We start from the raw sequence: 25,406 nt of genomic DNA, 5'->3' as shown, positions 1-25,406 counted from the left end.
TATCGCACTTTGCTGCGGCCTTCATCGCTGTAGGAACCAAGACATCCATCGTTAAGATTGTGCTAATTTATTTTTTATATAATACAATTATATATATTAAACACACATAACATACATAATCGTTTATATTAAAAAAATAAACACATAAATTCAAAATAAAAAAACAAATTCATGCAAAAGTTTGATTGTTAGACTTGTAATGCATATATTTTTGTTATAAATACTAAACAAACTGTAATAAGTATTCACTACATATACAAAGTACATATAGCAAAATCAATATTACATAAGTTTAATACTTAAAACAAAAATACATACAAAGATTTTTATATATTATTTAATTAAACTAATAAAAAAATTTACATAATATAAAATTATTATTATTAATTTAATTAAATAATATATAAAAATCTTTAATCTTGTAATAATAATGATCCTTCCGCAGGTTCACCTACGGAAACCTTGTTACGACTTCTCCTTCCTTTAAAAGATAGGATTTACGGTCCTTCCAAAAAAATAAAAATAAAATTTCTATTTTCTTGTCCAAACAATTCATCATATCTTTCAATCGGTAGGAGCGACGGGCGGTGTGTACAAAGGGCAGGGACGTAGTCAGCACAATCTGATGAATCATGCTTACTAGGCATTCCTCGTTCAAGATTAATAATTGCAATAATCTATCCCCATCACGATATGTATTGATAAAGATTACCTACACTTTTCAGTGGAGGAAAAATATATACTGAAACATAGGCTTTAACACCTAAGCACAGATATAAATTTAAGCACTCGTTTTACATATCAGTGTAGCACGCGTGCAGCCTAGTATATCTAAGGACATCACAGACCTGTTGTTGCCTTAAACTTCCTTGTGTTAGACACACATCGTTCCTCTAAGAAGCATTAAATAAAGCGAATACATCCTTACTAGAAAAAAGGCATGTCGTAAACGCAAGAATCATAATGAAAAAGAGCAAAAGGTAAACCAATTGATTAATCAATATGCCCACATAAACGTCAAAACCAATCTCCCAATAAAGGATATAGAGTACTCGCCGCTAATTAGCAGGTTAAGATCTCGTTCGTTATCGGAATTAACCAGACAAATCATATTCACGAACTAAAAACGGCCATGCATCACCATCCAAGAAATCAAGAAAGAGCTATTAATCTGTCAATCCTACTCTTGTCTTAAACTAGTGAGTTTCCCCGTGTTGAGTCAAATTAAGCCGCAAGCTCCACGCCTGGTGGTGCCCTTCCGTCAATTCTTTTAACTTTCTCGCTTGCGCGAATACTCGCCCCAGAACCCAAAGACTTTGATTTCTCATAAGGTACTGAAGGAAGCAATCTAAGAAATCCCCGAAGGGAAATCTTATTTAAAAATTTTCATCCAAAACCTAGTCGGCATAGTTTATGGTTAAGATTACGACGGTATCTGATCGTCTTCACTCCCTTAACTTTCGTTCTTGATTAATGGAAGTATTTTAGGCAAATGCTTTCGCAGTTGTTTGTCTCCAGAAAATCTAAGAATTTCACCTCTGACATCTGAATACAAATGCCCCCAAGCTACTCCTATTAATCGTAACTAAGCCAAAATAAGAAAAAAGAACAAAAAATTTGACTTGTTCAATTTTGTTATTCCATGCTATAGTATTCAAACGCGAAAACGCTTTAACTGTTTGCTTTGAACACTCTAATTTACTCAAAGTAACGAGAAACCCAGTGATAAATCATTGGGCTCTCAAAGGGTCTGTAATTAAAAGAACTACAACAAGGCATGAAGATATCGAGGCGGAGCCAAGATTCTCGCCAAGTGAGTTACTTAAAATAATAATACCCTTGAAGTTCAACTACGAGCGTTTTAACTGCAACAATTTTAATATACGCTATTGGAGCTGGAATTACCGCGGCTGCTGGCACCAGACTTGCCCTCCAATTGATTTTTGGGAAGGTTTTAAATTCCCATCATTCCAATTATAAAACCAAAATTTGGCCTTATATTGTTATTTCTTGTCACTACCTCTCTTATTTAGAATTGGGTAATTTACGCGCCTGCTGCCTTCCTTAGATGTGGTAGCTATTTCTCAGGCTCCCTCTCCGGAATCGAACTCTAATTCCCCGTTACCCGTCATAGCCATGTTAGGCCAATACCCTAACATCAAAAGCTGATAGGTCAGAAACTCGATTGATACACACTAAATATAGTAAATATATTATGTGTTACTTCTTTGTTATAATTCCTTTAATTAAAAATTTTTCTTATAAGGCTTAACAAATACATGCTAATTACTCCAAGAAGTAAAAAGCACTTAAAGCAAGTATTAGCTACAGCTTTTCCGTAGTTATCCTTATAATAAAATGTCAAGTAGATTATAACTGTTTTAATGAGCCGTTCGCAGTTTCTACATATAAAATATGCATATACTTTCACTTGCATGGCTTAATCTTTGAGACAAGCATATGACTACTGGCAAGATCAACCAGGTTACTATATATATCAAAATATATATTAAAATACTATCTATTATTTATTATTTCATACTATTATAAACTTTACATAATATTAATTACTATTTCTTAATTAAATGCAAGAAAATTTTCCTGCATCAAAAAAATAATAATAATAAATATTACATAAAAATAATAAAAAATAACATTTCAATAATAAATATTATTTTATTCTATATTTTATTATATACATTTTTTATTATCTTTTATAAACTTAATTATAAAAATTTTAATTTGATGTTTTATATGTAAATATCTTAGATTATTTCTTTATTTTCATATTATAAAGATATAATAAGATTAGTCGCACCTAATAAAACGAAGCACAAAAATTATTACAAAAATATTTTTTTGCCTTATTAATTTTTGTAATTCTTTATTATGATGCATATTTTATACCAATTTTATTATATATAAAATATAATAAAAATATTAAATAAACAGTATTTAAATAAACGAATATTAAATTAATGAAATAAACAACTTTTTTAATGTAACAAAAGCCATCATTATGATTTTTTTAATTTAGAAATTTCCCACGTTCTTTTTAAACAATGAAAAACTTCACAAATTGGTCCAATCATTACAATTAAACTTTATTATTATTATATAAACCAAAAAATGTTAATAAACTAATTATTAACATAAAATTATTAAATAATTATGTATGTTTAAATAATACATAATATTTACACCTATATAAACTTAAATACTAATCATTTTTTCTTAATTAAAAACAAATTACAAATTTAATTGTTAAATGTTTTTAATTAATAATAATTATTAATATTAACACTACGAATGGAGGGCGTTCTGATATTATTATTCATTTATTTTTTTAAATTTTTTTTATAAGAAATAATTTAAAATTTTCAATTTTTAATTTAATCAATTAAATCAAATTTAATCATTTAAGATGCCAGGGGTGATCCCCTTGATATATTTTTATTTAATATATTATATATTAAGCACTTTAATTTATGACACATGCACCGAATATTGTAAGTGCACTAAAATAATATATTACATCATATTGTTTTATGTGGTTTTTAATTTATATAATATAGACAATCCACTAATATATTATGCTTAATATGTTATATATTCTCTTAAATTTACTGTTCTTTTTAACTTCCGTGAGTATAAATATATTCCTTTAATTATGATAAATGATATATTTAAAAATATTTTTTTTTGGTAATTAAATTTATTTAAAGCGGTAATCAAATTCTATAATAAAATATAACAATAATAAAATACATCTATAATAAAATTTTATTGTTACTAATTGTTATTTATTCAAATTTCTTATTGTTTTTTGTACGTAAGAGAAAAATATTTTTTTATAATAATGCTATAATCATTTTTATAACATTTTTCATTCTATTTACTAAATAAAAAACACATCTATATATCTCTTTAATACCAAGTTCATTTTGTTTAAAAAAAACTACATCTGTATATAATATATGTTATTTGTATATTTTTATGTATTTGTACAAACTTATATCTTTATGTTTATTAATAATTATAGTAAATATTTCCGTTTATAAATTAATAATTTTTTCCAATGGCGCTACACTAATAAATTATCCAAGGCGTAAACAAAACTTACACTTAAAAAATATACAAGTTCAATTTAACATCTTTATTGTTAAATTAGTCCCTAATAGTATATTAATAATTATTACTATATATACCAATCTTGTTTTATAATATAAGAAATCCCTTTTTATGTATTTTTAAACATTTGTTAATCGTCGAATATAACATAATATTTATTAAACATGATAACTATAGCATCATATATATTTCTTAAAATATTTTAATATAAAATACTACAAATAATGAATATATTTTTAAGTATGTATATACCCAAACCATATCATAGTAATTCATTTTAAACGATCCTTTATATTTTTTAATTTCATTATTGTATTTTATTTTTAACATAAAATAAGATAACCATTATATCCCTTCGATTTATCCATGTTAATTGTTGTATATCTGTATATACTATTTAAATATACCATTATACAATCGAAATGTTCGTCATGTTGCAACGTTCCGTTATATTTTTTTACATGACGTCTATACATATAAACATATGTCTTACTAATGTGATAAATAGTATTGATAATATATGACGATATAATCATGCAACTCTATTGATTCCTATCATTTTATTATATATTTTATATATTGATATAACAAATCAAATTTATTATTGTATTTTATTAAAAAAAAAAATTAATACATAAACAATTTCCTCTATTTCGTTAACAATTAATTAGTATATTAATAGTTACATCTTGTTAATATTTGTACTACAAAGTTGCATAATTATAATTTCTTTTTCTGCTTCGTAATACATTAATAATTTTCCACACCACCAAATGAAAGCAGATATCAAACACCATCTTTTCCTAAAATGAGTAAAGCTATGTTAATAAATTTCATTATATTTTTATAAAAAAAAATATAATTTTACAAAAGAAAAATGTACAAACTATAATGGAATTATAATATATGTTTTTTTATTTTTATATTATATATAATCAATATATTCCAGTTACACCTGTAAAGATAAACATCAAATCCGGACACTATATATATAAACAATATAAATTAAACTCAAGAATTATACATAAAAAAAATTATTGTTTCATTTTATATTAAAGAGAAATTACATATCGTTTTTTCTTCCAAATATTTACATGAAAATATATTACTACATAAATTTTTTACAAACTTTCATTATGTGGTTATAAAAAAATTAATTATATATTATTACATATATATTTATAATTTTATATATTGCTAAACTGTAAACAATTTATTGATATGTTTTTTAATTATCTTGACCTTAATAAAAAAAATTAATAAATAATGTTCATCCATATATATACGTAAATTGGAAAAATCCTATACGTCACGACATTATAGCTTGGCATATATTTCAAATTAAGTTATTCAGAACTGAATGCTATCGAATTAATTTTAATAAATTTCTTGGGAATTCGTCCATTTTCTCATATCTTGTAAATAAATAATTCACCAAGAAAATGTAATAATCATCCACATTCACGTATTATATATATGCATAGTATTAATGACCAACAACAATTAACCCTATAAAATACAAATACAAATATGAATTATATTTATCCACATAAAATAAAACAATATATAGTATATATATAATAGAAAATAGCATGGATTATTCCAGCGATGACATATCATTCACAAACTTCGATTTTGAACCACAAAAAAAAAAAAAAAAAAAATCATATGCTCAATCAAATGATAAATACAATATATTCAAAAATATCGATGAAGAAGAATACTTAAAACCAGTAGCTTTTGTCAGTGGTGGTTTTTTAAATAGTACAAACAAAAAAAAAAATGAAGAAAATAGCAAACTGAATTTTTCCTCCACTGATAACGATTCAAGTGATTATGAAGAATATGATGTGTTTAAACACTTCACCTTTGATTTTAATATAAACTCGAAAAATGAAGAAACATATTCTATAAAAAATAACTTAAAGAAATACCACTTAACTGAGCTGAAAGAACAGGATAAAAATTTCGAGCAATATGGATTAGGATTTAAAATATTAAGAAAAATGGGGTATGAAGATGGAATTGGAAATAAAATAAAAACAAATATCGCCCCTATAGAACTTAAAAAAAAACATATATCTGTCTTGGAAGAACAAACAAAAAATAAATATTATGATGATAATGATTCAGATTTAGATAATTATTCAAATGAAAGCTGTGATATGATATTTAACCCAAATATAAATATCACCACATTTTGGAAAAAAAACTTTAATTACAAGAAACATTGCAATTTTAATAAAATAAAAAATGAGATTAATGCACGTCTAAAATATACAGGTACATATACATCTTCCTTTATATTTAATGATAACATTGATGATGATATCGAAAACAAAGGTAATACCACTATGACAAACACCCTTGATATTAATAATGATAATAGTATTAAATGTGTTCAGAATATACAACGAACTAGGGAAAAACTCAATGATCATATTAAAGATATGTCCTTTAATTATTTTACTATTATAAAAAAAAAAAAAGAAGCAGAAACAAAATTTAAAAATTATAAAAATTCATTTAACACAAATGACATTTATAAAATTCATGAATCACTATTAAAAAACATATTGACTTATAAATACCTCATAAATATACATACCATCCTTTCATATCCTCATCTTTTTAACAATCGCACACTTAATGAATATATTTTTCAAAATATTAATCATAACATATATCAACAAAATTACAACGATTCCAGCTTACCTAATGACCAAAATGATTCTCAATCACCCGCATTAAACATAGATCATTGTAAAAAATTAATAAATATATATTCCAATATTCCTTCTGACAAAATTAACGAGGAATATGATGATCGTTCACAGGATTTTATACAACATGAAAACAAATCACATAACACAACCACTAAAAGCTATGAAAGCAATTTAAACGAACTTCTCATAAACAACTACAAATTATTATGTGATAAAAAATATCTTAATCAAAAGCAAAAGGAATTAACAAAACATATAACCATTAACACTAACTATCAAATCGTCGAAGATTTACAAGATATATATAATTTATTAAATGTAAAAAATATTCAAATTAAAAAAACAAATGACCCAATATTATTAAGTGATGTGTACACTTTCCTGTTTTTTATATATGAAAACTCTAAATTTTTATATCTAAATAGTCACGTGTCAAAATTTTTTCTGGAGTTTTTAAGAATATATTTTTATAATATACACCAAAAATGTATAGAAGATTACGAACAAAAACAAGATGTACATGGTAAAAACATAGCAACTGACGCAATAACATATAACACACACAATACTGACTTAATAAATAATAACTTACTCCATGAACAAAATGAACACAATAAAACATCTCTGAATTATTCCAACAATTTTCCAAAATGCAATCAAAATGATATATCATATGTAATATACATTAAAAAAATTATATTAATGGGAATAGATGAAATTAATCAAACAGAATATAATGAAATTGAAAACGAATTTAACAATATAATTTACTATAATTTAATTTATCCCCATATATATAAACAAGATTATTACGATACTTTTAATTATATAAATTTATTTAAAGATGCTTATAGTAATAGCTATTATAAAAAAATATTAATATTTTTTATTAATAAAAATATACTATTAAATATAGTTGAAAGTGAACATTTTGACTTAAAGCAAAATGCCCTAAAAGATATAGAAGTTAAGTTATCTATACTATTTGAGATTAACAAACAATTTGATATTAATACATATATTAATAATTATTATATGAATATATTATCTAAATATTTCAAAGATTCGACCATTTGTGATAATTATATTAAATTAATTAAAATAGTGCTCAAAAATAATTTATATAAAAAGGAAATATTTGAACTTGTCGTAAATAGAATAATTTTCGAACTCAACAAAATAAATTTTACAAATATGAAATTTACACAACACCTTACCCAAATTATGGTATTACATAATTGTATAGATGATAAAATAATTATCTTTATTTTCAAAGTATATTTTTTTTATAATTATGCAAAATATGTGTGTAATGACATAAGAAATATTAATCATATGTTTAATGATAAAATACAAAATACACAAAGTAATGAACATCAAACTGCAAATTCAGAAAAACAAAATTGTACTAATCAACAACAAAACAACGAAATATTAACGGCTAAAAAAAAGGAAATATATGAAAAATTTAAAAAGGTCAAAGATGTTTTTCAAAACAACATAATGAAAGATGAGTCAATAAAAGATATTATGTTTAGTATATTAAATGTAATAAAAACCTACATTGTACAAGATAAAATAATAACTTTTTCAGTTGAAAAGGTTTTAAAATATGATACAACGAATATATATTCGGATGATAATATTAATTATTATTTTTTATATAAGGATATAAAAATACCGATACCAATTTACGCGGTTCCACAAAAAAATAATACTTTATATGAAATAAACAATAATAAAAATAATATACAAAAACAAAATTCAAAAGATACATCCTATCAAAATTATCAATTCTCTAAAAAAAAATATGTTAATATAATCAAGAAATTAGAAGATGATGCAAATCATTATAAAAATGATCAACAATATGAAAACATTAATGTAAAAGATTATTTACAAAAGTATTGTTTAGAAAATGATATTTTATTTATACAAAAAAACAATCGAAAAATTAATGGAAATACTGTTTTCTCGATTAATAATTTTTCTATATATATAAATAATAATATTATTTATATCTATGAGGATAAACAATGGAAACCAACTTTGTTAAGTGATCTACTAAGCAAAGTTTCAAATTAATCTATGCATAAGTAGGCCCCCCCTGTTAAGGTATATACATTATAACACAGTTTTTTGTTTTGTCACCCATTATATACTTATTCATATATTTTTTTTATAGTTTTTATGTTTATCCATTTATGTATCTTGATTTTAAAATACTTTTTTATTTTAAAATTTGTCTTTTTCACGATAATATTTTTACACACTTGATATATTTTACGTTATTTTAAATAATCTATATTTTTTCTTTTACTTTTTCATTTTTTTTTATTTTAATACTTATTAACTTTCTTTAAATAATACAACATAAAATTAAATTATATTTTTATTACATAAAGTTGCTAAAATTATAATTTTTTGCTTCCTCATCCAAATTCATTATAGTGTCATTTATTCCCTCCCTTGAACTAGATGACACTGACTCATCATTACTATTTATGTATGCATAATTATATGCATAAGATCCATCAATTTCTATTTTATCTGTTGATTTTTGTTTCTTCTTTTTTCCTTTTTTATTCTTACCATTGTTACTAATATATTTATTTTTACTATATCCATTATTAACTAGGGTTAAATAAACACAAGAATTATTGTTATTATTATTTAACGCCCTATTATACGTTTTCATTTTATTTTCATAGCTTGTATCACTGTCGTCATTGCTATCAAAATTTTTATCATTGTACTCACTATAATACGTCGATATATTCTTAGAATTGTACTTTAATGAAGATTTATCGTTATTTAAATTTTTCCGTTTTGTCATATACCCTTTTTTATTATGTTTCCAATTTTTTTTATCATAATGTGAAACATTTTTCATTCTCTTTTCATTTTCATTGTAGGATAAATTATCATTATTTCCATTATCATGTGTATTGTTTATGCTTTGATTATTTAAACATGATTTAGATATATCATTTTTCTTTTCTACAAAGTTTTCACGTAACTTCATTAAAGATTCGCTTATACCCATTTTATTATCACCTAAATAATTACCATCACTACTCATTATATTATTCATACCTGTTTTCATATATAAATAATGCTTATATGTATTAGCATACATTTTTTTATTCTCTCTTTTGTTAAACCCGTCGATATTTATTTTATTTTTTTTCATTAATTCTTTAATATCATCATTTTCATTATCTATATAATTATTGTCTTTATCTCTAATTTTTGTTCTCTTGATATTTGCATTATTGGAGTATATATTATTTTCAATTACTCTATATTTATCAAAATTAAATACACTATCTGATTCTATGGAACAATTATCATTATCGGAAGACGATTCTTTACAAATAGGATGCATACAAAATTCCATATTATCATTCCATTTTCTCATTTTTATAACATCATCAATATTTTCGTTCAATGAATTTTTATAACCTGTATAATTTTCGATCCATACATCAGAGCAATATCCACCATTCTCAAACGAAGCAGTAGTAGATTTTTTTAAGCTTTCCATATATTTAATAAAGTCATCCCATTCTTCCTTATTTCCCCTAATAAATAAATAAATAAAAACTCTTTATATGATGAAAATCACGATTATAAAAACTGTAACATATTCTAAACACTAGTATTTTTATACACTAAAATTCTCTTACTCTAAAACATGCTTCAAATTAGGTGGCTTTTTCTTAAATCTATAAGATATTACTTTAATCATATTTCTTTAGTTTTTTCAAACAATTTTTAGGGAGAAATAAAAATATGTAAAAAATATACTTTGTAATGTATGAAAAAATAATTATAATATATATTTAACCAATAACAAATAAAATTATAAAAAAAAATAAATCCCATTTTAAAGCAAATTATTTCCATAAATAATACATATAATATGTATATGTTCATGACTGCATTGCCGGAAAAAGTTTCTTCTTCAAAATATTGGATTTGTTTAATTAAAAATATTTTTTTCTTATAGTATTTATTTTTTATCAATCGTATGTTGGTGTGTTTTCATATAATTTAATATTAAAAATGCACAAAAATTTAGCTATATTTTTATAAACATTCTATATATATATTTATTTATCATACATATTTTTTTAACAATATAATTTAAGTGAAAAAATAATTATAATGATAATCCAATATTACTCTATAGCATATTGGTATGATACTTTCCCTTACCTTTTAAAATGATAAGAAGATTGTTTTTACCATATTTCTCCAAAGATAAGGGTCCACCAAGAATCAGGTGTCAAATAAACGGTGTTAAAAGAAAAAGATTTTTCAAAATAGTAGTAGCAAACCAAAAAGATAAGAAAAATGGGAAACATATAGAAGTCTTAGGAACATATGTTAATAAAAATAATATAAAAGAAAAATTGAATACATATAATATTACTAACCCTAGCAATGATTGTTATTATAATAATGTGGAAAATATTAAAGAGATTAGACTGCGATTTAATAGAGTCAAATTTTGGCTAGCTGCAAATTGTAACTTTAGTGATCATATGAAATATGTTTTAAGCTTATGTAAATTAATACCACAATATCCTGTAAAGTATAGCCGAAGATGTTCCGATAAATATTATTATAAATATAATGAAATTATAAATAAACATAAACTAATACAAGCGCAAAAAATTGATAATTTTTTAAAAACTGATTTAAATATTCAATATTCAAATAATTTTGATGACTCATCAACACAACTCAAAGAAAAAGATGATTATATATATACACCTGAAGAACTTATATATCTTAAAAAATTAGCAAAAAATAGGAATTTAGATTTTGAGCATACAGACAAAATTAGAAAAATTATTAGGTAAAATATTCCCTGTTTACAAATAATTATTATCGTACAATAAATTTCATAAATAAATATTAAAAATGGTAAAATGTGTATAGAAACAAATTGTCTATATATCATTATTATATTTAACAGTTTACCATCTCATTTTGTAATACATTGGTTTCAACTTCTTTCTCATTATTTATATATAATTGTTTTGTTTTATTTTCATTTTTTCCCATATAAAAATGTTTATAAATATTCCTAACTTAAAATGATAACAATGTATTTCAAATAATATATGAAATAAATAAAAAAATATATTATATATACATATTTTTTCACCGTGCAAAAATATATACAACTTACGTATATTTATTTATATAATATTTTTTGTGTATATACACAATATGCTTACTCATTTGTACGTCTCTTAATATTAAACTTAACAAACAAAAAAATAATGGCACACATTATATTTTATTAACAATTAATTTATATATTTAAGGATTATTTCACCACATATATATTGTCTTAAATTCACACATATATGTCTATAGTACATAAAAATATAACTTAAAAATAACTAATAATATATTATTATATTTAGGCAATTTTTTCTTGTTTTTTTAAGTGTGCATTTTGGTGTATCAAAAATTTGAACAGCTCTTTCTGAAAATATACAACATTTTGTTTTCTTAGAAAATCATCATAATAAATGCTTAATGATACAATGCCTTTTTAAAATAATAATATATTAGATCAAATAATAATATATGTTTTAATATATCTAGCGTTTCTTAATTAATCAATTATTTATTTATTTATTATTATTATTTTTTATTGATAAATTTGGTAATATTTTCTTTTCCATGTTCTTGTTTTTATGATGATTTACTAAAGAAATAAAATGTTGTATGTTTCATAAATTAAAAATAGTGAAACATTAGCGTATATATTTGTTGTGGCACTAAATACATAATGTACATGTGTGTATACATGTATGTGACCAGAAAATATAACCAATTCTTAAATTACGTATATAGATTAAATAATACGATAACTCATACGCATGTGTATTTGTTATGCATATAGTAGAAACTAGAAAATAAATAATTTTGTCTTCTATAATACTTAATCCATCTTTACCTATACTTTTCGATTTTTATAATATTCTCTAATAAAATATATATCCTTTTTAAGAAATATATTTATAATTTTAATTATAAAAAATTCATGGGTAACTTAAAAAGAACTGAAGACATATTTTTTAATTTAAATACACAAAAGCAGAATGGATGCCCATAGAAGAATAAGTAATACTAATAAAAATACTGAAAGCAAATACCATTATTTTCATAAAAATTATGAATATAATTTTTTTCCCGACAAATATGACTTTGATGGAGATTTGTTTTCACCAAATCCATCCTTCTTATGTGATTCAATGGATTATCACAACAATAAAAGTAATAATTTTCAACAAAAGACGGAAGAAACATTAAACAATGAAAACACATACAATAATACCATTTTAAATATAAATAAAATAAATTTTAAGGAAAATAATAGCTTTGCAATAAACAATAAAACAGAAAAAAATATTGTAAATATAAATAATTACAATGATAAATTTTCTAAAGTAAATTTCATGCACAAATTAAAAAGAAATGTTCACAATCCTAAAAACCGTGAACATGATAATATTTTGAAACAAAATTTGAATGCCGATTATTATGGTGCAACAAATGCCCCTCAAAATGAAAATTATACCTTTAATTATAGGAATAATATTCCTATAAATTATAAAATATTTAATAAACTATGTAACACAACTGATGATGCAATGTATGGTGATAATAATAATCACCTAGAAATGTCACAAAATTTTCAAATAGACAACAAATATATTCATACAACTAGAATGCATAAAAATGACAAAAACACTTTAATAAAAAATCGAATACTATTCTATGATAATTCTAAGTTTTATTATAAAAGTTATATTAATAAAATGTCAAAAATAAAAGGAAAGTTTAATTCCAATTTTCCGGAAAGCATACAAATGCAATTAAAAAGTAATGATACAAATAAAGGGATAGATCATTTAAATAACAAATTCGAATATACTTTAGATATTAAAAATAAACTCCCATTATCTTTTAAGTATTCAAATAGATCAGATAATTTTAAAAATTGTATTTACAATATCAGTAATAGTAATGATTATGTAAGAAATAGTTTTAGTCAGAATGAAAAAGAAAAACACAAATCTCAGTTATCATTCAAAAAAAATAAAACGTATAAAGAAAATTACAAAATAAATAATAAAAATGAATTATCTTGTAAAAAAAATAAAGAAACCAATCATTTTAATATTTCAAGCTATATAAACAAATATTTGCATCCAAGAGAAGATTGCAAACAAAAACAACAAAATATCGTAATAAATCGAAAAAAAAACTTAAAGGACAATTTAATTTATTTATCAATAAATCCAAAAGAAGAAAAAAATATATATAATATTCATGATTTAAAAAGGTTTAATGGTAATATAAAGAATATTTCTACGAAAAATAATAATTTGGGATATAAACATTACAAATTAAGAAATTCATATATCAATCAAACTAAGAATATGGTTATAAAAAAAGATAATTCTAAAATAAGTTATTCTAATGAAGATATAGATCAAAAAAATACAAAATTAAAAATATATGAAAATTTGGAAATTTTTGAAAATGAATTTTTAAATAAAAATTCTCCAAAAGATTATGCAAATACAAGCTTAATAGGTAAGTCAACTTTATTTATTGAAAATAATAAAAAGACAAAATATAAAGAATCTAATGAATCTAACTATGAACCAGCAAAAAATACAAATCATCAAAAACATACACAAAATATAAACCAAGAAAATGATAAAGTTGAAATTATGCATTTAGAAACCTTTAATGAGGCTAATAAAATCAAAGAAAGTAATGAAATTAAATCAGATAATCGAAAACATGTCATAAATATACCTATAAATTTTAATCTAAAAAGGAATTTTAAGGGCTACAAAAATTATATTGAAACCATACAAAAAAAAAATAAAAGAAATAATAATAATTCTAATGTAATATTAAATAGAAATCATAGAAAAAGTCTACATATGGATAATTTGAAAAAAAATAAACTCATAAATTTTAATAAATCTGAAATAAATGATAAAAAGGAATTTAAAAATTCACCTTTAATAAACAAAATATTTAATGAACAAAATGTACATATTGAAAACGTGTTTAGTTTCAATGATTCTTTTAAATCAAATGGTGTGAAAGAAATGCATGATTCCTATAATATTAATGAAAACAATAAAGAAAACATTGTAAACGAAGAAATTAATACTATTCACGAAAATTTAATGAACAAAGAACAAGTTTTGCGTACAAATGATCTTAATCATGTAAACCATAATAATAGTGGTGATAATATTAATACTAGTTTTGAAGAAAATACAAATTTATATAGTAATGCTTCGAATTTATCCTTACATGACAATATAATTTTCAAAAATTATTGCAACTTTTCGGAGGGTCATCAACAGTTTGAAGAATTAAAACCGAAAGACGCAAATAATAAAAACGAATCAAACATCGAAAACACAATGCATAAACAAATTAATGATACTTTCAATGAAACACGTTATTATATCAAAAACCAAAACAATGACAATAGCAACAATCATGAAATTCTTAATATAACATCCGAGTGCAATTATAAAGCTAAAGAAAAACAAATATCAAATATTATTAAAACTGATTTCCAAGATATGGATGAGAAAAATGACACAAATTACTTACATGATAATTCTTCCAATAAAATTAATGATGAAATGATAAAGGGGAAAAAATGTAATCGCGAACATAAAACAGAGCTACATTATTTACCAGATAATTGGGAATATTTTAAAAACGTATTTTCAAGTAACTTATATAATAAAAATCCTCACAATTTATCATTAAATGCAATAAAACCAAATGAGAAAGACAATGTGATCGAAAATTCACTCACAAATGTTTTTTTTTTAGATGATGATACAGCTAATAAAAAAAAAAGCACCACAGAATATAATAGAAATAATGCAAGTAATGCAACTGACACTACAACAGTACTTATTAATAAACTTGATAATGAAATAAATCATGAAGCCTCATATAATGATGAACAAAATGAATATATCACAAATTTATTCAATATATTCGACAATATTAAATCAGATCACGAAATAGAAGAAATGAATAACACCAAACATGACATTATAATGAACGAAGTTAATAACCATCATTCTGAAGGTTCATACTTGAATAAAATTTCTACACAAAAAAATGAAAATAAAGTTTCTAATGAAGCACAAAATCAAAATGTTATCAACGATTTATTATTACTTACTGATAATACCATGTTAATCACAAAAAAAAATAATAAAGAACAAGATGAGGCGAAAACTAGTGAAAATTTTAACTCAGATATTGAAGAAAATGAATTAATCATTTTTCAAGAAAGTTACGAAAATAAACATAAGTATCATAAATACTCGGAAACAGACATAAACATTCAAACAAAAATAAATGAAAATACAAATGGTAATAAAGAAGAAAACAAACAAATATATTTGACGAAGGAAATTGAAATAAAGACTCAAACCAATATTAATCACGCAAAAAACAATAACAATATTTTAGAGATTCAATATAATACCGAAGAACAAAAGGATATAACTCCAAAAAATATAAAAGATACTGATAATGAGGAAAATGGGGCTAAAGATATAGATAAAGAATATTTTTCCTATTATACAGAAAACCAAAATGAAAATACTAAAAGAGAACCAATCGAAAATATTATTAAAAGCAAAAGTAAAAATTTCATAAGTATAGTTTACAATAAAAATGATGAAATTCAGAATAAAGATAAAAAAAATATACAAATTTGTAACTATACTAGTAATGAACATAAAATATCCGATGACGAAACCTTTTTTACTAAGGAAACTATATTCAATGATATGGACATAATAGAGAATACAATTGAAGAAAATAATTTCACTGAATCTATTGATAATATAATGAAACTTTCAAATTCTAACAATTTAAAATATAATGAACAAATTTTATTAACCAATAAAAATTTTAAATCGAGTGAAGAAGAAAATAAAGCAAAAAGGGAATCCAATAACTTGGTAGAAAACATCTACTTAGAGGAAAATAATAAATTAAAGGAGAATCATGAATATGATAATAAATTAAAATATTCAATTGCAGAAAATATTCAAATTATAAAAAGACCTAAAGATGATATTAAAAAAGAAATGGTACATAAATTTTATGACTCCAAGGAGAATAATAAAAACAATTTTCATAAAAGAGTAGATAAACATAATACATATACAAATAATGAAATAATAAATGAATTTAGTTATTTACATATAAAAATAAACAAATATAATTTATTTAATAGTTTAAATATAAATGATGATAGATTGAATTATATTAACTCTTTATATAATTCATTTGATTATTTTAACAAAACAATCAAAACGGAAAATATAAAAACAAATGGTAGTATCATTTACAGCAATGGCAATGATACAAATGAACACGAAAATTTAGAATTATATCAAAAATTATTTGAAAAAAAAATAATTAAAATCTTTGATTTCTCATTACAAGAAAACCATCTTATTAACAATAAACAGTTTGACGTTGTAGACACACATTATGAAGATGATTATATTAATGAACATTCTAATACGGATATTGATAATATTTATAATTTTTTTGATAACGTAACAAATGAAAACGCGCATAATGATACTAAAAACACAAATTCGATCAAATCTAGCACATTAAATAATAAAAAAATAAACCATATATTGAATGGAACTGATTCAGATATATTTAATTCAGAACAATCAAAAGTAAAGGAATATCAAAATACAGTTTTAAAAGATTCTAGTGAAAATTGTAATAATATGAAAAATAAAGATAACAATAATAAAGACGAAGGGAGCTATGGCAAAAGCGACGATGATAACGAAGATATATTATACGAAGACATTAAAAGGAATATATGGCTGAAAAATGATGATTTTAATAAAAATGTAGAAAAAAAAAATGCTATGAAATATATACAGATAGAATCAGCAAAATGTATCATATTATTTTGTGATTTGTACAAAATAAAATATTTTCAAGGAATGCATGATATGATTATAAGTTTATTTTATTTAAATTTACATCCACATGAAATTTTCTGTGTTTTTGAAAAAATATTACATTATTATGCTCCATACTTATATTTACAAAACCAGGATTATTATATTCATACAATTAAAAACGAATATAAAGAAGTTAATCATAATGAATTAGATTTAAGCATACAGATATCTAATTACAATGGAAAGCTGTTTAGATTATTATGTCAATTTTTCTTTCCATATGTTAGTTTTTTCTTTGATACATCAATTAGTGATAATTGGTCCGATTTTTTTTTTGTTAATCTGAACTTTAGTAAATTCAATAACGTATATTTTTTACTATTTAAATGGATGAAACTGATAGAAATGAAAGATGGACAAAATGGGGTGAATTGTGATTTCATCCTTTATTTATTATCCTTCTTTAAATATAAATTGAAATTAATTAAAAGTAAAATATATAAAAAAGAAATACCTGAAGAAAATCCTTCTAACAATTTTAAAAAATTTGAAGAAATTAATGATAAAATTGAAACCTCAAATAAAAATATCAAACAAAATGGGGGAGATCATTATCATAAATGTATTGAAGAAAACAATATAAAGGAAGAAAAAAAAACACAATATGATGAAATAGGACAAAAATTATCTGATATAAAAAATGAAATTTCAAATCAAGAAAAATTTGAACAAATCGAAAATAATAAAAATGAATGCAAAGACACAACCAATTATGAAAAATTAGAAAATAAAAAACCCCAAAAAGAAAATATTCGAAAAAATAAATTGTCTATATATTGTACAAGCATGTTTTCTTCATTTTTTGAATTTAACTCATCGTTTGATGATAATTTTGAAGATAACTATAATATTCATATAGAAGAAATAATAAAGGATATTAAAAATATTAAAAAAATTATCCCTATAAGTATTATCAATTTTATACAAAATTATAATTCCATGTATCAAAAAAAAGAATTGTTATTAAAACCTGAAGAAAGTTATCACGAAAAATGGAAATTACCAAACGACATTTCAAAATATATAGATGAAAATATATGCTTGAATATAAAAATATCTGATTTATTTCATTTCCATAATAGCTCTAGATATTATGAGTTTATTTTTATTAGATTAATAGGGGAAAAAATTATTCTAAGTAAACTTAAATCTATTACACCAAATAATATAGTTATTGACAATTTTATTGAGTTTAAAGGAGTTTATGAATTTTTAAATTATAAACAAAAACTAAAACACCCATTTAAAAATAAAAATAAATTATTATATATAATTATACAAAATAACAAAGAAAATGGTGCTAATTTTATTAATTACAATTTTAATGAACTAACTAAAAAATCTAACACAAATAAGGAAAAAAATTATAGTAATGATAAAAATATGAATAAAAGACATTACTTGAATAAAGTTTTTTTAAAACGAAATAATAAAGAAAATCCAAATATTAATGAAAATATAAATAATAATGCAACGGATAAAATTGCTTTTCGTAATTTTTTTACAACTTTAAAAAAAAATAATTTTAAATATGTAACTATACTTCAGGAAAACCCTGATTTTATCACAATAAATATTGATAAAAAACATAAAAATATACAAAAACAAATAGACACCCAAGAAAATACAAATGAAGGCGCATCGTTAAAAAAAAACGGTTTCATATTTCAAATGCTTAAAAAAGTAAAAAATAAAATATATAAAAATGTTACAATAAATGATGACCTAAATAAATACACACACTCTAAAATTATTAATACTCAAGAAAATAACATGAATTATGTATTAAAGGACTACAATTTTAAAATATTTAGTGAAAGACGAATAAGAAAAATAACAAATTATAAAAATAAAAAAAATATTAGATACCCAAAAAATGATATCAGAAAAAAAAAAAGTGATAAAATAAAAAAAAGTAAAACACAAGATGAAGGAAATAATGAACATTATCCTATGAATCAAAATGAAGAAAAGGATTCGCTCAAAAATATATTCCCTAAAAATGTTTCTCTTCCCCTTAAGAAATATAATGAAGGAAATTATACTAAACTAGGTAATGATTTAAAAGAAATGGATAACTTGAAAAATCATAATTTCGATTTAAACGTTAAAAAAAAAAATATGAAACTCATTAATATTAGCCCAAATGTAAAAAATAATATTATTCTTAAAAAAACTAATAAACCAAAGCTATGTGTCGATGATAATGAACTTAATAATATATTGTATTGTAATTTAAAAAAAGAAAAAACAGAAAATATACAGAAAAAATATATATTACCGGTATCGAAAAAAAAGGAAACATATTTAACTAAAAATGAATTGGACAATACTAGAACACATGCAAACTCTAAAACAGATATCCCTGATAAATACAAAAAAATATATATTTCTAAGGAGAAATCATGCGATATTAAAACAAATATCATAATTAAACAAAACAATGATAACAACATCGGGAAAAATGAAAAAGAAATTTTAAACACCGAAAAGCAAAAAACCTTTTTCGAAACACAAGAAAGTTTTTTTAATGATTTACTATTAGATAAAGTAACACATAATAAGGAAATTATTGAAAAATTACAAATATAATATACCATGCTAGTATTTATGCATTCTACATTTTAGGAATAAATAATATTAAGAACAATTTTAAGAATGAACTATACACATTAATAAAATGATATAACATATTGAAAGCATATCATTAAAATGATAAGTGCAAAGATATTTATTTTCTCAAATAGGAAAAACATTAAATAAGTTTTTCATTTCATTGTTATTTATGTGTGCTTTTTATTGCCATGTATTTGTTGTGCATATATATGCTCTATGCATATATATCCTAAATATATATATCTCTTAAAATTGTTTTTTTACAACGTTTGCCTACACAAGTGTTCTTGTTACATTTTTTATTTTCTTTGTATGTAATATAGTATATATATTTCAAATAATAAAAATATAATTAACACATTTTACCATAAATTGATATATTTTGTTTTCGTAAAATTATCCATGGCGCATGATATACTAAAAATTGTGTATTAACTATGTATTTACTTCATAGCATTTGCTGATAATAATATTATTATTATTAGAAATAATATTTTTATACTTTATTTCATTTGCACTTTTTCATGTTAACTGTTCATGATATTTCACAATCTTTTGCAGATTCTCTTTTTTTATCCATTTTAACATACTTATAAATTCCATTACCATTTCAACGTATATTGCTTAGACATAATAGAACTAATTTATATGCTATATTTTTAATACTTTCGTTATTAAAACATAATTAAAAAAAAAAAAGTTATATTTTTTAATGCAATAAAAAATATGTTTGTATTTAAAAAATATGGAAATTATAATTAAATACATAATGATTTCTTTATGAAAACTTATTAGTTTAAATCATAAAGAGTGAACAAAAAAAATATGAAAACTATGAAATAAAAAAATTAATTAACAAAACTTCGATGGCACTTGAATTACATTGCTGTATAATCCTATTAAGTACTATACTCTCGGTAAAAAAAAATAATAATATATATGTTGTAATTATTATAAATATATTACCATTTTATTTTGTATTTTTATATATTTAAGCAATAATAATATTTTAGTCTTATATAAACTCGCATTAATAACAAAATAATCCACATTTGTGATATTATTATATTCATTTTTGACTTTCATTATCTCATATTTAACTATCAAATACTGTATTTTATTTTTAAATGGCTAAAATATCCACCTTTTAAACTGAATAAATTTAAATATAGATATGGTTGAAAAAACAATTGAAAACATAAACCATTGGCATGCATAATTAAAATGTGTTCTTTCATCAGCATAAAAATTTAAGTACTCTTTTTTTTTCTTATGTATAAAATGATCATCATATCTAAAAGGTTTCGCCCTTTTTATAGCAGATTTTTTTTCAGTTTGAATGTTATTGTTTCTCAAAAAACGCTTTATCCTTTCTTGCGTCTCTCTATCCATATCATCAATACTAATATTATTTAATTTTTTTAAACTATCATTTAATTCTTTTATTTTATCCTTATCTTTCATATTAGCACTGTTACCTTTATTTGAATAACGACTCTTTATTATATCATTATAGTAATCTTCGTGTACTAATATATCATATATGTTCGCAATGAAATAATTAGATCCTTCAAAATTTAAGATCTTAGCATTTTTACAAATATTTTCAATATCATAATAATAAAAATAATTTCCATAGCCATTTTTGTTTGAAATAATTTTAAAATTTTTAAAAGAGGATTCATATAATTCACCTGGATCTAATATTCCTCTAATTGTAACAATTTTAGGATTTTCACTTATAGTTTCCTTTAGTATTTCTTGTGCTATTAATCCTCGATTTACTAACATGCATTTTCCATCTTTTAAAAATAATGGGCAAATAACATAATAATATTTTTTTTTTTTGTTATGCTCGTGAAATTTAGGACCTATATAAAAATTGTTACTTGTATCTAATACTCCTGTTAACTGTACCTTTCTATATTTATACTTTTCTATAGCAAGCTTTTTCAACTCATCTTCAGTTATATTATTTTTCATTAATTTTCTTTTAATAAATCTGGAAAAAAAATTTTCATTTCTTATTCGAATAATCCAATCATGAATATTTTTTATATTTTCAAAATCAATAGTTAATAGATCTGTATCATTTTCATTTATGTTATTATATAGCTTATCTTCATTTTGCTCATTTTTAAAATTTTTAAAACTTATATTTTTAACACCATTAATAAAGTCATTATTATTGTTTTGATTGTTGCCTTTATTTTCCTTCTTAAATTCCTGCTTCCAAAATGTTTTCACTTTTTTCCAAAATTCAAAAACACTCGTAATTGCTTGGGTTATATCATTATTTATTGTTGATTCATTTTCTTTTTCATATAATTCCAAATCCTCATTTAATTCTTCAATTTTTTCTTTTAACATCAAATAATCATGAAACCATGGAAAATCAGAATTATTAATATCTATAATTGGCTTGTTTATGTTATCTAATATATAATTAATTAAAAATCTCTTTTTATTAACTTTTTTATATTGCCATACACCCATTAAAAAAAAAAAGGAGCAAAAAAAGGATGAATAAAAAAAAAAAAAACTTTTTTCCTTTTCTCTCAATCCAAATTTACTATTACGTACACAACGTAATATGGGCGACGATATTTTATTCTTTATATTAATAATCCTTACAATAGTACTATTTTCACATTCTAATGGTAAATAGTATTGCCCCTCACTTTTTCTTATTAATTTTATTTCTTTTTCCTTTGCTTTATAAAGTTTTTGACTTGGATATTTAAATTGTGTTAGAGATATGTCTCCAGTGTCATTTTTAATTATGTTTCTTTCATTAATTTTTTTTTCTATACATTTTATTTCTTCATTTAATAAATCTATATGAACTTTATAAGGGCGCCCCCATTTCCTCTTTCTCAAATTTATTATATTTCTTACTTTTGTATCCTGTTCACGTTTTGTATATTTTGAAAATAATGATATTTTTTTTTTATTTCTTTTATTTTTTAATGTACTCAAATACTTTTTTTTTAAGTTATATGTATTAAAAAATATTGAAGATGTATTATAAAATACACCAATGTGATACCCCTTTAGTTTGCACAAAAAAATCTGGTCATTTAGCTGAAAAGCGAATTTCCTTACATTTTGTATATTATTTAAAAATGGCATTATATATAAGGGCGTTTTCAAATATACAATTAGTATTTAAGTTTATAATAAACTTCATAAACTGTATAGCTCCAATATTAATTCACACGCACACATATAAACTTATATGTCATCTATATATACACACTTGTGCAATATTTATACCATTTTTTTTGCTTTAATTAAAACACAATAAAATTCATGTTATTTTTTTGCAATGCAGTTCAATTTATTCTTCAACTCATTATACATCTCATATGTTTTTAGTGAAAACCTATGGAATGCTTCGCTTCGTAACAAGATTGATTTTATTTTATCTTCAATTATTTTACCTCCTATATCATTAAAGAAAAATGGGAACCTTTTCATCATGAAAAGTTGGTATAATACATAAAAATTTTAATAAAAAAAAATGAATATAAAAAATACTTAAATATTTAATTTAAACAAAAGTATACTATATATACAGCTGCAGCAAATGTCGAAATTCATAAAACATAATATATATGTATATAAGGTATATCGTATTATAAAGGAAAAAATAATAATATTTACATGATAATTTTATTTGAAAATGCTTCAAATGTTATATGCCACAAAAAAGAAAAAATATACTTATTGTTTCGCAAATAATTTATATATTTAATTCATAATATTAATGCTATAAATGTGCTATATATTTATTAATTTATATTTTACATATTAATTCCCTTATTAAGAAAAAAATAATAATAACAAAATTAACATCAAGCATATATAACATGCTACATTTTTTATATTAGCACTCTTAATTTTTTGTATTATATTTATGGAGGGATATTAAAAAATAAATTCCAGTACAAAACGTATAGTATTACTAACTATTCAACAGAGGAAATAAATATTAGATTTTTATAAATATAGATGGTTGCATATTATAGGGGGAAAGGACGTATTTAACTATATTTTTCTTTATTTTATTTTATTTTATTTTATTTTATTTTATTTATTTTTTTTGTAAAAAAAAAAGTTTAAAATACTTTACAAATATAAAATAAATATGGCATGCATAATGCATTAATTTTTAGACAATATGAATATATTAATTTTGTATCTTTTGAAAAATTCAGTTATATTTTTGTGAGTATAAATATATAATTTTGTTAATTTTTTTTTAAAAGATATCAATTTGTATTTATGATTTTTATACCTTCATATTAAAAAAAATTATGCAGTTTCGTTTTTTATGGTATTTCCAGTTTTTTTTAGTATTTTCTATTTTTTTAATATCACCTATTTGTTTAGTATTTTCTATTTTTTTTGCATTTCCTTTTTTTCGTATACCCATTTTTTTTTATAATTTCCCTTTCAGACAATTCACAGTTTTTAATATTGATGCATATTTTGCAATTACCCGTTTTACATATTCATGTATTTTTTTGGGAAATGTGCATTTCCGTATCGTCCCATATTAATATATGTTTACTCATTTATTTGAAACATTTTTGTAAATAAGGATATATATAATTTTTTCCTACATGGAGATTTATGCACATGTTTTGCAAACTATTTGTTTCCACGTTTCCAATGTTTGAAAAAAATAAAGCAGATCTTCATTCATAATGTAAACTTTTTATCAATAAAAAGCTCTTTAAGTTTTATATTAAAGTTGCATAGTTTGCACATTCGTTACACATTCCATAATATAATCATATTATTACTTAATATTTCATTAGTATATTCATTT

The 25,406-nt window shown here is 22.0% G+C and overlaps 5 protein-coding genes and 2 non-coding genes across 7 annotated transcripts in view; 3 read left to right on the top strand and 4 right to left on the bottom strand.

Moving 5' to 3' along the window:
- The window catches only part of PBANKA_1245841, a 135-nt gene extending 75 nt beyond the window's left edge, over positions 1-60 (bottom strand). Inside the window, exon 1 of the ribosomal RNA XR_004611906.1 lies at positions 1-60. This exon is cut by the window's left edge and continues 75 nt beyond it. This is a non-coding gene — a ribosomal RNA (5.8S ribosomal RNA).
- Positions 61-425: 365 nt separating this feature from the next.
- PBANKA_1245821 lies at positions 426-2,467 on the bottom strand. Its single transcript, XR_002688202.1, has one exon. It is a non-coding gene; the product is annotated as an 18S ribosomal RNA (ribosomal RNA).
- Positions 2,468-5,723: 3,256 nt separating this feature from the next.
- Positions 5,724-8,942, top strand: PBANKA_1245800 (conserved Plasmodium protein, unknown function; the record flags this gene model as incomplete). The annotated part of the gene is made up of 1 exon (XM_034566547.1): positions 5,724-8,942. One exon carries the CDS (start codon positions 5,724-5,726, stop codon positions 8,940-8,942), a length of 3,219 nt encoding a protein of 1,072 aa, XP_034423133.1.
- A 310-nt stretch (positions 8,943-9,252) lies between these two features.
- PBANKA_1245700 (conserved Plasmodium protein, unknown function) lies at positions 9,253-10,608 on the bottom strand (the record flags this gene model as incomplete). Its single annotated transcript, XM_034566546.1, has 2 exons — positions 9,253-10,441; positions 10,547-10,608. 2 exons carry the CDS (start codon positions 10,606-10,608, stop codon positions 9,253-9,255), a joined length of 1,251 nt encoding a protein of 416 aa, XP_034423132.1.
- A 478-nt stretch (positions 10,609-11,086) lies between these two features.
- On the top strand, positions 11,087-11,728 carry PBANKA_1245600 (ribosomal protein S16, mitochondrial, putative; the record flags this gene model as incomplete). Its single annotated transcript, XM_034566545.1, has 1 exon — positions 11,087-11,728. The coding sequence occupies one exon, from the start codon at positions 11,087-11,089 to the stop codon at positions 11,726-11,728; it is 642 nt and encodes a 213-aa protein (XP_034423131.1).
- Positions 11,729-12,985: 1,257 nt separating this feature from the next.
- Positions 12,986-20,545, top strand: PBANKA_1245500 (conserved Plasmodium protein, unknown function; the record flags this gene model as incomplete). Its single annotated transcript, XM_034566544.1, has 1 exon — positions 12,986-20,545. The coding sequence occupies one exon, from the start codon at positions 12,986-12,988 to the stop codon at positions 20,543-20,545; it is 7,560 nt and encodes a 2,519-aa protein (XP_034423130.1).
- A 1,155-nt stretch (positions 20,546-21,700) lies between these two features.
- PBANKA_1245400 (SURF1 domain-containing protein, putative) lies at positions 21,701-23,701 on the bottom strand (the record flags this gene model as incomplete). Its single annotated transcript, XM_034566543.1, has 1 exon — positions 21,701-23,701. One exon carries the CDS (start codon positions 23,699-23,701, stop codon positions 21,701-21,703), a length of 2,001 nt encoding a protein of 666 aa, XP_034423129.1.
- Between the last annotated feature and the right edge of the window lie 1,705 nt (positions 23,702-25,406).

This window comes from Plasmodium berghei, assembly GCF_900002375.2.
Source record: "Plasmodium berghei ANKA genome assembly, chromosome: 12".
NCBI classification, from domain to species: domain Eukaryota; phylum Apicomplexa; class Aconoidasida; order Haemosporida; family Plasmodiidae; genus Plasmodium; species Plasmodium berghei.
This window is presented reverse-complemented; position numbering and strand designations above follow the sequence as displayed.